Source organism: Sinocyclocheilus anshuiensis, unplaced genomic scaffold (assembly GCF_001515605.1).
Source record: "Sinocyclocheilus anshuiensis isolate Anshui unplaced genomic scaffold, SAMN03320099.WGS_v1.1 scaffold76, whole genome shotgun sequence".
Lineage (NCBI taxonomy): Eukaryota > Metazoa > Chordata > Actinopteri > Cypriniformes > Cyprinidae > Sinocyclocheilus > Sinocyclocheilus anshuiensis.
The window spans coordinates 270,324-286,258 of record NW_015557067.1 but is presented as its reverse complement, the minus strand read 5'-3'; the positions used below and the strand labels follow the sequence as shown (position 1 = coordinate 286,258).

Sequence of the window (15,935 nt, the reverse complement as noted above, 5' to 3'; positions counted from 1 at the left end):
TATATATATATATATCTATCTATCTATCTATCTATATATATATATATATATATACATATTCGTTTTCTTAAAGTTATACAACATTTAAAAAATATATATTTAGTTATGTATATTAATCTAAAGGCTTATGCAATCATCTAAAGGCTTATGTATTAAACCTTTTTAAAGACAGCAATCATTTTTTTGTATTTATTTATATTAATTTAAAGTCATATGCATCAATGCATACATGCAAACAAACATATATTTACATTCTCTCAAAAACATTGTATTTATGTATGTATTTATTTATTTATATTACTCTAAATACTTATGCATACATGCAAATATATAGTTACATTTTCTCAAACAATTAGAAAACCTTTTAAAAATATTTTATTATAATATGATATTTATTTATTTAATTTTTGTATTTATTTATTTTTTTCGGAGAACACAGAAATTTTTCTTTTTGCCTACAGAGCGTGTAGTTACTGCATCCACCAGCAGGGGCTCACAGGGTCATGCTGACTAGACAGACCTTGACCCCAGACCTGTAATCTAGGCAAAGGCAAGTTTTGAAGAAGCTACTTGAAAGAAGTTAAAACAAGATATTTTTGATATGTTTAAGTTTTTAGTCACTATGTACAGTAATTCTCATACATATGTGGTATTTCATAAGAATGAGTAGCTATGTTCAAATTTTTGACTGCATTACTACCTTCCTGTAGCTCCAGTGCTGGTTGCCTTTCATGCCATGACAGTCATACAGGGTGATGGGGCTATTCTGACTAATAGCATCGAAGCAGAATTTTCTGGTGTGCAGGGGATCCCCAGGCCTGATGTCCTCTCTCCAGCCAAACGTGAAAATCTAACCACCACAGGGAACAGCAATTCTCTTAATTTCAAGGAGATTATCACAGAATGAGCTTCATGTCATGCCATCATGTCTTAAACGTATCAGTTCGTTTTTAGAGTGTTGCTTAAGAAACTACAAGAGCATCTAATGCTGTTCACATCATTCACACAAATCAGTACTAAGCAATGCAGGATAGTGTACAGAATAGGAGCCTTATACCTGCTCGTGTGCCCATGTTCGCTCCGCACCCTCTTTCAGACAAGTATCCAGACGCAGCTCGGTGCCCGTGGAGCCATGTTTAGAGTCGATGCACAAACCAGATGCTGCATTACGGATCTATGGACAGAGAAACAGATTTGCTGAATGCCACCCATCAATTGCACAAGGATTTAACAAGGTTAGCTTTAGCATTGTCATTGTATCTAACAAAGTTCAAGAGCAAGGAATTGAAGATCAAAAAGTTTGTAAGACAAATCTGTACTGTAATACACACATAAGCACGGTTTCAAAACCTAGTGAGCTGCCTCACTGCCTGTAGTGTCTACATAGGCAGCTGTGTTTGAAGGTAGCATCCTAACAGTCATGGAAATCATGGATTTGGACACAGCTAGGAACTCCACACACACAAATAGCGCTCCACACACAAAATGTTTTAACTAATGTCAATACAGGCAACGTGAGAAGAATACTTTAATACGCATAATACTAATACTTTTTTTTATTTTCAGTTGATAAATATTGTAAGTTTATTATGTAATTTATCAGTACTGAATAAAGTATACATGGTTCAACAATAAGGAATGTTCTGCCCTGCCAAACTAAGCCCACCACCACCACCACCACAAAAAAAGTATTAATTTATATATATTTAAAAAAAAATGCCAGAAATATTTATATTTTTCATATTATTATTATTATTATTATATAAATAAATTATTGTTATTATTATTATTATTATAATACATAATTTAAGTCCACAGTATACTTTTGCTAAAAACAATGGCACATTGCTCATTATTGGTTAGTAATTTCTATTCCAGTTATTCATGTTTACTAATTTTGGTCTTTATTGCAATTTCAGCAAAACCTCAATATACTATACTATACTATACTATACTGGAACATATATTATATTAGCAACATTTCAATATTCTCTATCAACAAGTGTTGCCTGAGATTTGACAGTTCTGTGAATATTAAAATGTCTAAAATTATGCATATTAATGAATTGAGAATGTCAAAAGCATGTGTAAATTCTTTCTATTACTAAATATTTACACAAGGTATGTGGTTTACACTATTTAGATGTGATAGAAAAGTACTTCCTGACAATAACAATCACCTCTACGGTGCTCTTGAATTGTTAGCCAAAAGTTTCACTTCTTCCACAACTGTGCAGTGAGGTACAATACGACCCCTGGTCTCCAATCTTTTCAAGTGCTAAATCGGCCTATTTAAATAATGATTCATTCTAAATACACCTGTTCACAAAGACGTGTGCACTTTCCTCACTGCATGAACTCCAGAGAGTTCCACTGCCCCTTGTCCTTATATTGGTCTCTTTTTTTCATTTTTTGATTGGCTGTCCAGGTCGACTAATTTTCTTTAAGTCATTCAGGTGTACTGACTGTTGTCACAGTGTAGCTCAATAATGCATGAGCAGCTGGAGCCACTGCCTCCTGAGCAGACATAGAAGAGCGGGCAGCAGTTCTGGGCCAATTCTGCTCACTTATTCACCTCACTAGGGAGACATGAGGGGACCAGGGCCTGGGGCAAGGTCACACGCACACACACACACACACACACACACACACACAAAGGAGACCTAACAAAGAGGATGAACTGCGGTGGAACATATTATGCTGTGCAGTGTAGTGCATGCACAATGCATAAGCTTCCACTGCTGAAATTGTGCACTGCATACCAAGGCCATAAGAGGAAACAGATTACAATGTGTTTGTTAGAGCCCACTTCCTCAAATATGTTTTTCTCACGCTCATGAGTCCTGAACGATTGAGGTGCGCACACGCACACACACACACACACACACACACACACACACACACACACACACACACACACACAAAGGAGACCTAACAAAGAGGATGAACTGCGGTGGAACATATTATGCTGTGCAGTGTAGTGCATGCACAATGCATAAGCTTCCACTGCTGAAATTGTGCACTGCATACCAAGGCCATAAGAGGAAACAGATTACAATGTGTTTGTTAGAGCCCACTTCCTCAAATATGTTTTTCTCACGCTCATGAGTCCTGAACGATTGAGGTGAGGGATTTAGGGTTTTTGAGCTCTTGGCAAAGCATGACTGTTGAAAGTAATTGGAAATCAGTTAGTAGGCAGCACAAATCAACATGAAGTTCTGGTCCACGCGTTCAATGCATGACTTAAAGCTGATTTTTCTTGTTGGTGACTAGATGCATTTGCTATTGCTCGCTGTCAGAAAGATTAAAATTCACTCGAAAAGTTTGAATGAGTTTAAACCAAAGCTGAAAACCAATACAATCAGAGTGATTTCTACAGCAGATGGACACAAGCTTTCTGAGATGGGTGAGGACAATGCATCACATCAGAATGAAATGTCCTAACCCTTGTGTTGGTCTTTATTACAGTTCAGGTCAACACTTTACTGCTCATTATTTACGGGAAAGGAAATGGTGCACCCAATTTGAGCTGTGATTTCTTTTCAAATGAGCTGGATTGGAGAATCGAGCGAGGACATATCTGACAAATGGAACAAAATGAAAGCGAAAAGCAAGGTCACACCAAGCTCTGCCTTGCCAGCTTATTCTTAAATGCTTATTTTTGTCCCTGAGGTTATAAAAAGAAAACATGTTTAATTCATTTTCTTGTCTATTAGCAGCCTCTCGCTCTCTTTTGGACCTTCCTTGCGCCTGCCGTCGAGTGATGTTTTCAGGATGAATTATTTGACTTGTTCAACACGGTAACAAGACATGCATTAGAACATAATTTACTGCTGGATGCAAGCAATTTACTACCAAATCCCATTTCTGTGAAGTCAGAACAGCTATAAATGTGTTCCAATATGTTTTAAGAAGCTCAAAGCCACTATTGTGGCTTTTTGAAAGCCTCTGTTCTCTTAATTTCTAAAGTTTTTCTAGAATTCAGCAGGAGGTTGTGCTGATTAGAAAGAAACAGCAAGAACATTCATCTTGCATCATTTTAAGTGCTGCTAAAGTCAAATCATCAGCGCCTACTACCCTTTCATGGTGTAGCACTTTTTTTGTGGTGCACAAAAGAAGTAAATTTAATTTTTATTTATAATATTTACACCACAAAATAAAGCATGAATATAAATTAAAACATAGGAGGCTACCCTAGAAGAGTGTATGTAATCACAAACACTTTTGAGGTAAATGCAGCAGAATCAGACCAAATCAGCATGGGTCTCTCCTCTCTTCTTCCTCTCAAGCCACAGGAAACCTAACAAGTGCATTTACACTATAACAACCTTTGGCAGCAATGGCTATGAGCATAAAAGTGGCTGAAAAGTCTGCTGATTGCATTATTCAAAGTATTTGGGTGTATTGAAGAGGCAAAGAAACAGCTGTGGGGGAGAGAGAGAGTACAGTATATATGCATGCAGGTGGGCGAGTGGCATATGGCTGACAGCCTGCTTACACATTTCGCTGCCCTGTCAGCTGGAGGTCATGCTGACCGTGACCCCTGTCCTTTGCTGAAAATGCCTACAAGGACCCGTTTCATTCCTTAGCTACCCCTCTCTCGCTCTCTGTCATGGCCCGTGGGGGTGGCTTCGAAAGTCTAATGAGGCTCTTTTATTGAACAATACATCAGGCGGGGTGACAGGTGGCCGCACAAGCAGACCAGCTAGAGAGCATGACGTATGAAGCTATCAGCCTGACAGTCAAATTACTATCATTTCGCCTTAGGACAGAAGATATTTACCATGCATAAATTTCCCTCAAGCAAGGTTCCCCAGCCGCACACCACACAGCCTTTCCTTTTTACTATATTTACGTCGCTAATGCAGAGAGAGCCAATAAGTGAAACAAACGGCATGTTGTCGGCTAATGGACTTTTTTGGGCCGCCTCCACCGAAACATTTGAAACCAAAAGGCAGTTTCCATTACTACCTCAGTGGCTACGTTTACATGCACAATTTTGGTTCAATCGGACTGAATTCATTCTGATTGATGAATCTGAAGGTAGTCTTTACATGAACGCTAAATAAAGTGATCGGGTTGATCACATAATAACCATTCTCCTACACGGTTTCTTTATTTGTTTTTAACAGCGGAATTAATATTTATCCATTTATGGATAAATATACATATAAACCACTGTGCCGTGTTGCTCATATTTATCACGCAGTAAAAATTCCCCTCCCCGCGCCCAAAACGGGTTGCCTGTGGATGAGAATCCAAAACAAGGACTAGTGGGAGGTTGTCCTGCTCCACTTCACAGTTGCAGAGTGAAAGGAGAGTTTTATAATGACACGGATTTATACAACACTTTATTCAAAAGGTAGAGCCGTTCTTTCCGCACGTCATACGTCATTACGTTATTTCTGTGTCATTGCACATGCGTGAGCCGTCAATCCGATTACAAACGGATTATTTGGTTGCATGTAAACATAGCCAGTGTAATGGATGGATGCGCTTTACGGTAAGCATCAGCCCTCCAATTAATTGGGATGGGAAATTAATTACATTTGTAAATTATTCCTTGCCATTTCTGACACATCACGACAGGGGATTGAAAAAAGAGGAGATGGTGTTCCCTGGGGGCATTCATTAAGGCATGATGTCTGTGAGGTACATCATTCAGCAGTGATTAAAAAGGCCCATCAAAATGCACAAGATGGGAATCAGTCCATGCATATTAAATACCCCCCCACTATAACAGACATGGCAGAACTGCAGATGGAGAGAATTGGCAGGCCCATCTCTCCACACGTGTTCCCAAGAACCGCTGTTCTGGCACAGGAAACCTGGATGATAATGAATGACCTGAATAGCCTGTCTGCCCGTATCAGCTTGAGTAATAAATGTATTAAGCATCTTCTGTGTATTTATGGATTAGGAAGCAGTGATGCAAACAATGGTTACGATGTGATGTCGCTGTATATTAGACAGTGCGGGTTTAGGTGAGGACCGGCCGCCTGCTTGTCTCCGGTGAAAAATATGTTATATCTCATCAGGCAGTGCTTCTCATAAATCAATGAACATTTCTGCATAAACTCTATGTCATATGCACACACACATGCCTATACCTATACTGGCATCTATGCTCTGTCTCATACAAGATATATTGACGATTGTGTCATTTTTAGTGCATAACTTAAACCAAGTAAAAGTTATGCGCCCACTTATGGATGAACAAAGCGACACGAGGTGTAACAAAAAAGGCAGCAGGGTGTCAAAACTGTACAGATCAGACCAGAAGATTTACTGCTCTATATTGCTTTATTGTTTACTGTGGTGGCATAGGCTAGTAGTCTCTCTCTCTCTCTCTCTCTCTCTCTCTCTCTCTCTATCTATACAGTATACTGTATACACCACTGTTACTATATACACAAAAATTAGTTTTATTCAAATTGATTTGTTGTATAACTGCACTGATTTCTTTAAATTCACATCCACTTATATTCATTCCGTCTCATGTTACAATTCAGCATCTTTATGAAGCTAATCCAATTGAAATTCCAAATCATGAAATTAACGATTGAAAGCCAGTTATTAAATTCTGCAGTTCGCTCAACACTGGAATGTTTACAATTTTAACAGAGTCTTTGTTCACCCACCTCTCCCCAGGCAGCTGGCGGTGGCTCCACAGGTGGGTAATATTTGGGCAGGTCCCAGGCCACAGTGTTCATGTACCATTTGAAGTCTTTACATTTGAGGTGTTTGCGGAGCTCTTTCTGAGCGGTCAGGTCGCCAGTGGAGAGGTGGCGGTACTCGGGCCGGCGCTGATAGATGTACTCTGTGTACTCATCCATCCATGTCTCTGCCACTCGCTTCAGGTTCTATGAGACGCATTAATGGAGATATATAAATATCTTATATATATATATATATATATATATACAGTCAAACCAAAATTTATTCAGACACACACACACACACACATATATATATATATATATATATATATATATATATATATATTGATTGATTTATACTAATTTTTATATTTATATATACACACGCTGTCAAGAGCAAAGTGCTACCTGTAATCTCTATACTATTTGTCTCTTATCATGTGTGCAGAATATAAATAAGATAATCTTAGGAACATTGTGAATCTAGAGCACTATAAACTAGCAGAATTGGGCCACTGCAGAGAAACACTCTATCCTTTCTCATTTGGAAGGATAGTGGAAGTTCTACTCACTCTTGCCAGGCTGGTCCCTGAAGGCACCTTGTAGGGGACGTACTTCCTGTAGATGTGGCCCACCCTCGAACAAGGTACATCATACATGCTGCCTCCGCACATCCACACCTGGAAAACCACATACACACACACATTTATACTACATCACAGTACATACAGAGTTGTCTCTATCCTGCATTCTCTCAGACAGTTGAAAAAGCTCAAAAAGCCTCATGCATCACATCCTTGTGAGCTCCTACACAGGCAGGCTGGGTAGGTCTCAGTGGGAATATGCGGAGACTAGCTAGAAATATTGCTATGCTTCCACATCATACCAGCAACAAGCAACGTCCTCGCTGTGGGCTCCAATTACGGATCGACTGGCATCCACTGAAGGAAAGAACCAGTGTTTCCAACTGCCTCACGCTTGTGTCTCTACTGTTCCTCTTTATACCAAAAGAAAAGAGAGATAAAGAAAGAAAGCAGGGTGTTCAATATGCTTCCCTTCCCATCTCTCTCTTTCTGTTCTACTAAGGCCAAGGTTTTGATGTGCCTGTCTGTATCGAGTATTGGCTCAGGCATGGTGGAGTGTGGACTTGGCCAGGGCCACTGACACACAGAGGGAGGTGAGAAGGCAGGGGGGAGGAGGGCTTCTAGTTGGACAAGTTGAGTCTGAAGGTTTCTCTCTTCCGCGGTCACCCGCTGGGCTCAAGAGAGCTGTCTGCAGATATCAAACTGCACAGACCTATCTCTCCTGCCAGGCGGCGGGTTAGCGGTCAAGCTAACTTCACAGACCCCATCGTTATGGGGAGAGAATCGTTCGAGACATCAGTGCTACAACGCGAGCAAGAAAAAGCCCCTGCCGATCCCTCATTTGAGGATAAAAGAGGAAGCCATGTAACAAATGAAGTTTTAGGAATCATTTTCAAAAACATTTCCACAGCCTTTTTTATCATGAAGAATGAAGAGAGGCAGCCATGGCAGATATTAAGATGACTTGAATTGCATTTAGAAAGCTGCCTACATCGAACAGATGGATGAAACTTGGACGGAGCGTGTCAGGCAACCAATCAATGGGATGATGCCAGGCCCAATCAGCCCCGGCTTTTATTTCAGTTTGTAGTTGCATGTTGGTTTCGGATGGAGACACTGTTACAGTACTAAAGTTTTCAAATGGAGTGTTGTTTGCTATTTTACTACCATATTTCAAGGTCCAGTGTGAATGGTACAACTTTATAACAAATAGCAACAGGCACATACTGTGCATAAAAGCAAATAATAATAATAAAAAGCCTGTCAAACAGCCGGTTTAGCCTCTAAACTATTTTTGCGGTTGCCATAGTTACTAGAGAGGCGCAGAGGATAGTGTTCCAATAACAAAGTTCAGTGCCAGCACAAGTGAGAGTCTAATGAAAAAGAGTGGGGTGGCAGGTATGTCAGAACTGATAAATAGAACACTTCCTCACATCCATCGGCACCAGTTTTGGCCCCGCTAATCAAAACCGAATCACTTCAGAGCCACAGCCAATCACTGGATCACACAATCTAAGTCGTTTCAGCAGTCTAGCCTATCTAAACACAAAAACACACGTGCAGACTCACAGTTCCCCTATCTTCACCGCCTTGTTTCGGCCACTGGTGTGCTTTTAGCTCTGAGTCTTCGCTTAGTAACACAGTAAAGAAAATAACCTCTGCCGTCCAATCTCATTTGGGCTTTATTGTTGAAAAGAATGAGAAAAGATTGTCTAGACAGACAGAGAGCACTTCACATTAAGTGTGAGAAAAGATATCTGGTATAGTTACAGTTAGAGGTTTGCAATGGATCAGGAGCAATGAGCTATTGGATGTGGTTTTGGAGGGTGTGTCTTGAAATCCATTTAAATGCCTAGATTGCACAAAGCACTGTATCTTGCGTGAGTCTTATTGTGTTCTGTTTCATTATTTTGTTCTGAAAGGCCAACAACAGGTAGCAGCCTTCATAAGGTCTGTAAGAATTGATATATTATTTGCGAATTGCATAGAGGAATCGACCCAGATGCTTTAACTCACCTTGAAAGATATTTCAAACTGCTCACCGCCCCAGATCTCAAGGCCTGTGTCATATCCTCCCAACTCCCAGAACCACAGTCGGGTTACAGCAAACAAGCCTCCGGCCATCACAGGAGACCTGCGGGAAGCAGAAAGACCAACATGCTCAGCCATGTCTTAGACTTCATACTGCATTTTTTTGGACAAAGCCTTAATAGAACCTGAAGGATAGTGTGCAGGAAGGACCACAAATTAAGGTCAAATAACCCCTGGGAAAGTCTGTGAGCATCAGGAAGGATCCGTTACTTAATATAAATGTATTTAATAAAATTCTTATAATGAATCACTTGTGTTATATTATTTCTCACTTGCAAATGGCTTTGGGTTAAATCAATAAATCAATGAATGTAAATAAGAATAAAATCTATATTGATGAGTAGGTAGATACACTAGGGCTTGCATGACTACTATTATTAGCAAACTGGTACAGCAAAGAAGTCGATTAGTCAGCGGGTCAATGTTTATCATATGTATATGACTCATAGTAAGTCATGCAACTTCAAATGCATATCCAACACTGCACCGACAGAGTCTGTGCCAGAATAATGCTGCCTTACATTGTCATGATTAGTGCAAAAAACTGCCCACATATTTAACTTGGTTATAGTTTCTGACAAACTCGTGGCAACATCTGTTTATTTGTCATTAACTGTCAATTAAAACCATAATTAAATTGCATTTGAACTGAGATAGCGAATAGGTTGCAGAATTGAAATCTGAATGCAAAGGAGCAGAATTTAAATAAATAGTATTCAAAGTAATTCATCTACTTTTTTCATCAACTTTTTTTTTTTTTTTTTTAATTAGCAAAATCTGTCAAACCTTGAAAACAGTTTTAAAAACCTTGAATTTTGAAAGTTTATAGGCCTTGCAGAGATGGCAGACAGATAGCTTTGCCATCACAGAAACAAATGACATTTTAAAACAGACAACAGCTATTTTAATAGATTCATAGATATAGACAGACAGACAGACAGACAGATAGATAGATAGATAGATAGATAGATAGATAAAATATAGATTCAGAACATGACACAAAGTAAATTATGCACCATCATGATCACATCATGATTACAATGTCAGTTGCCAGACGGTTTGTGTGTACTGTGACAGGATCCAGTGGGCATCCCTCCTGCACATCACACTGTACAGAAGCAGAGAATATAACACATGGAACCATCATAGCATGAATTAATAAGCTCATTTTACTTTCATGCATCTCCCCAAGCTTCTGTGTTTTGACAGGTGAATCCTAATCTACATCTGCAAACAGTCCCCGATGGTAGAATCAGACATAAGCTGCAAGCTGAATTCTGCTCACAGTCCAGTCAAAATTACTTATGTGAAAAGTGAGATTTAGTGGCTAATTCAAGGCAGATCAAAGTGAGAGAGGCTTGCGGTAAAGCAGATGTCAACCAAACATGCAGATGAGTTGCTGTTATCCTCATTGTGCTATTTTCATTAATGCTTACTGTGCTTCCAAAACATGTATTCAGTCATTATATCACGTGCACTTACGGGGCTTAAGCCTGCCAATGGGGTTTGAGAGGGGATACTGATGGATTTAATGGATCTCTCCACTTGTTCAGTGGCGTTTGAATCCCGAGACTTGGCTAAAGCAGACATGAAGCGGTACAAAGTGTCTGTTGGTGTAAGTAGTGCAATCTTTTAATAGAGCATGTGGGATAAAATACGGTAATGCAAAGGCTGGAATGACAGCATGTTTTGGGATTATGGTTATGCATATACTGCACTTGCACACTGCACAGACGACAGAGAGCCCTGGGTTGAGAAAGGATTTGTGGTGGATTTATTTATTCAGCTGAAATGATCTATGGGCAGACATTTCATTCGTTGTTGGTGGTAGTGGTGCTGGTGGCAGGCCTCATTTATTCATCATGAGTGGCCTTTACACAGTCAGTGAAATTGACAACTGTATTTGGTAACACTTTAGAATAGGGAACACTTATTCAACTACGACTTTTCCCTCAATAAATTCCCAATTTGCTGCTTATTAATACAATGAACAAAATTATAAATGCAACACTTTTGTTTTTGCCCCCATTTTTCATGAGCTGAACTCAAAGATCTAAGATTTTTTCTATGTACACAAAAGACCTATTTCTCTCAAATATTGTTCACAAATTTGTCTAAATCTGTGTTAGTGAGCACTTCTCCTTTGCCGAGATAATCCATCCACCTCACTTTGAGAGAAATAGGCCTTTTGTGTACATAGAAAAAGTTTTAGATCTTTGAAAGTTCAGCTCATGAAAAATGGGGGCAAAAACAAAAGTGTTGCGTTTATAATTTTGTTCAGTATAGTTAGTAAGGTTAGTAAGTTGTTAAATTTATGTATTGAGTAGGATTATAGGGATGTAGAATAAGGTCATGTAGAATAAGGCATTAATATTTGCTTAATTAGTACAAATAAATGGCTAATATTCTAGTAATATGCATGCTAATAAGCAACTAGTTAAGATACCCTAAAATAAAGTGTTACCCTGTATTTACTAAGATGTGTAACTCTCAAATTGTCCTCTTCAAACTGTTTGAATAAACGAAAAAAGCAAAGTCAAGCCTAATATAGATGATGCAGGAATAATGGGTATCATTTGAATCAATGTGCCCTGAGAAATCTAAAAACACAATTTAGGCAAACCTATTACCAAAAATAAACCTACATACTGTTAAAAAGTTTGGGGTTGTAAGTTTTTGAAAGAAGTCTCTTATGCTCAGTAAGGCTGCATTTATTTGATCAAAAAAATCTGGAATAGTAATATAATTTGATTACAATTTTAATCAACTCTTTTCTATTTTAATATATTTTAAAATATTATTTATTTTTGTGATGGCAGAGCTGTATTTTCAGCAGCCATTACTCCAGTTTTCAGTTTCACGTGATCCTTCAGAAATAATTATAATGTGCTGATTTGCTACTCAAGAAACATTAATTATTATCAATGTTGAAAGCTTAATATTTTTGTGGATACCATGAAACATTTTTTTCAGGATTATATGATGATAAGAAAGTTCAAAACAACATCATTTTTTTTTGCAGAAATATTTTTTTAATATTTTTTGGGTCGTGAACAATGTCTCCACTGTCGTTTTGATTAATTTAATTGCTGAATAAAAGTATTAACTTCTTTAATTACTGACCCCAAACCTTTGAGTTGCTCTGCCAAAATTACTAGGGGACCCTTAATCCATCATAGAAATGACTTATACCGTTATGTTTCAATACACCAAACCATTGCAAAAAACAGCCTTAGTTTCTTATTGATATCTTCACTGTTCACTTCATGAAACCATTTCTATGGAACGATTTCAAATATCAAAAAAGAGAATTTTTGTGCAGCTCTGATCTTCTGAGTAAAATTTAATGAACAATTTACTGAATTTGAAAAAAAAATAAAATAAAAAAATAAAAAGAAGGATTTGATACCATGGAGTCAAATGAACTTAGTATCACCTTTCATCATTGACAAAACTATAAAACAACAGAACAACAGATAGATTCACCCACAAGTACACATACTGATATATTAGGCTTTTTTTTCCAATTAAAATCAAACAAATCATTATGTGACCGCCAAGTGCAGAGTATCTGGTGGAAACCTCATGGTCAGCATTTAACAAGGATGAAAACGGCAAAGTACTGTGTCCTCTCGGGACTAGATTTAAACTAAGCAGGGCCAACATATTATGGATGGCTGAAAGCAGGAGAACGGAGAGGAGTATGAACGAGAATGAGCAAGAGAACAAAGACAAAGAGGCAAGCCCTAAACAATAATCGGAGGAATGGGTTTGTGTAAAGACGGCCAAAGTAGATGAGCAGCATGGTGCCAAAATCTATTTACTCTCACGTAATACTCTCTGGCCTGCTTCCTTCCTATTTAATAAGGTGCTGAAATATAACAGTCTACTCAATTAAGGCAGCTAATGGAGGAACAAGCACTCCACTGGAGAAATTACCATGTTGCTTTTTTTTTTCCCTTCCACTGCCAATAACAGCAGCTCCAGCAGAAATTGTGTCATGGTGGACATGGTCCTGGAATGGACACTTGTGTCTTGGCTATTGCAGACAATGACTCTTTGGCTGTGGGGTTTGCCGATGGTTTATTTGATCAGCTGGGCCACCCAGCTAGCAGACTCAGGCAGAAAGAAACAGAATCACTCAGACATCAGGAGAGGCAGGAATCAGCGATGGGGATGATTGGAGCACCCGATCAACAGGCTCTGGGGAGCTCTGATGACTTGACAAGTTTTTTTTTTTTTTTGACGGCTCTAGCCACAGCTAGGGCTCTTGATTGTATTTGCATGTTCTCGTCTCCCAGTGCGTTCATGCATGCACAATGACACAGTCCATTTAGGATGTATCTGTTTTTCAATGTTCGGTCTCTTATTCAGACACAGAAGAGGGAGCTGATTACTTCAGGGGGCCGCTCGCTCGGTAAGGCTGCCGTGCGTGGTAAATATAAGGATAGGAACAGCTGCGGTGGCTGTATTGATTACCTATTTAGGCCTTGGTCTGAGGGGAGAGTGTGGGTCGATGTGGTGGTTGGAGTGTCAGTGTGTGTGACGGAAAGGCAGGTGAAGGAAGCAGAGAAACCTCTCATCAGGAGTGTTCTGCACCACTGGAGCATACCACCAGGTCAAATACCTTACTACAGAAGAAGAGAGAGATAAGGAGAGAGAGAAAGATGAGAGAGAGCGAGTGAGAGAGAGAGAGAGAGAGAAATAGGGAGGCCCTCCTGGATGTAGACCCCCTAGCTAAGTATAAATCTAACAAGATGAGCCCTTCCTGTGAGGCGATGTGGAGTGAAAGTGAACACGGAGGGGATCTGTATGATTTTGCCTGGAGAGAGGAAGGATTTTAATATGGAAAGTTCGAATGTTGTGCATTCTCTTTACACTAAGATCGCTCCGATACACGGGCACAGTGTGTTAACAGACTGTAATGCAACAGCTTGTCTGAAAGAAACATGTATAATTCTGTTATGCATATAATTAGAAAGACACATTTACGACTGAGAGTGAATGTGATAATTTATTGTGGAATTTAAAAAGATGTCAAGAAAAAATTATTGTGTTCCTTTAAATAGTCCACCCAAAAATGAATACTCTGTCATTATTTACTTACTCTCATGTCATTCCATATTACTTATATTCTTCTGCAGAACATAAAAGAAGATATTTTGAACAACGCTGGAAACCACACAATTTTGGTTACTTTAAATTCCATTGAACAGACAACACTGAGAAATTTCTCAAAATATCTTATTTTATGTCCCACATAAGAAAGGAAGTCATATAGGTTTGGAGCGAGGCAAGGATAAGTAAACGATGGCAGATTTTTTATATTTGGGTGAACTATAACACATGCAAATAAAATCTTAACCAGGCACAATGTGACTCGATTCCAGCTACAAGCAATTTGTCTGTTCACGTTGAAAGCAAAAATAGGTGTGGTGCAAAACAATCAATCACAAAACACAGCCTCTTTTTGTGCACTCAGCATAAAACTAAATACACCTACTTGTATTTTCATGACTTCTGTGATGCTTAATCAGATGTGATTTTTTTTTTGTATGTTTTTTTTTTTTCTTGAGGAACTTAAGGAATTTGTGATGAGATATCTGTTTCTGAACTTTCACAATCAATTTCTCTTCAGCCATGTTGGACATTTAACATACATGAAGAGTGCCACTTTGAGAATTCTGTGTGGGTGGGTAAACGGTGTGACACCACAGAAATGGAAACTAATGGTAGTGGCAACTTTCTAAGAGTTGAAGTGTAAAAGTGTCAGCACACTAATTAAACAGTGCTGCTGAAAATGTCTTATGCTTAAAAAAGTACATATTTAGATAAAATAAGAATCCTTCATGACCCAAATATGTTTAAGAAAACAAGAAAAGGGCAGCATTGCCTTCATTTTAAACATTCTGTTTAAGACACAGGAACGCTTCTTCGGCCCAATGATAATTCAGTATGGGCGGGGCTAACTGGTGCAAGAAATGTAAACCAAGTGACCAAAATGACAAAATGTAATGACACTCGATGCTTGTCAAACTAGGCTTGTTTGGACCAAAACAATTATACTTTTTACTAGAGTTGGGGTAATCGGACTCGTACTCGGACTCGAGTCTGGTCTCGAGTAAAACTTTTTAAAGGACTCAGACTTGTCACGGACTCGGATGCATTTTTACTCAGACTTGACTCAGAAAATATGTCCGAGTGCAGGGACAGTTGACGGAAATGTCACTGACTCAATGCATTATCACAAAAGTGATATTCAGTATTTGCGTGTATTTTTAAGACTTGTCCAGTGCTTGAAAGCCGACGGGTTTCTGTGCTCACACACCGAAAGTGTGCTCACAGAATAACGCGCCTCTCAGGAATCACGGCTTTGAGAGTCAAAAAATCATACACAGACAAAAACTAATTAAACCCTGTGGCTCATGACGATACATTGATGTGTAAAGACATGAAACGATCGGTCTGTGCAAGAAACTGAACAGTATTTATATCGTTTTTTACCTCTGATACACTGCAATGTCTGAACTGTCCTGAGCTTGAGCCTGAGTCTTCTGACTGGCCTGAGTCTTCTTCTTGCTTTACGGCGGATCGCAGACTT

General features: G+C 38.9%; 1 protein-coding gene across 1 annotated transcript in view; it reads right to left on the bottom strand.

Annotated features, from left to right (window-relative positions):
• LOC107676688 (polypeptide N-acetylgalactosaminyltransferase-like 6) overlaps positions 1–15,935 on the bottom strand; it is a 210,147-nt gene that overhangs the window by 3,352 nt on the left and 190,860 nt on the right. Inside the window, exons 8-12 of the mRNA XM_016471327.1 lie at positions 9,260–9,377; positions 7,232–7,339; positions 6,642–6,863; positions 1,058–1,174; positions 701–850 (exon numbers count right to left, since the gene is read on the bottom strand). Of these exons, the coding sequence (XP_016326813.1) occupies positions 701–850; positions 1,058–1,174; positions 6,642–6,863; positions 7,232–7,339; positions 9,260–9,377 (715 nt within the window). The remainder of the gene's footprint in view (positions 1–700; positions 851–1,057; positions 1,175–6,641; positions 6,864–7,231; positions 7,340–9,259; positions 9,378–15,935) is intronic.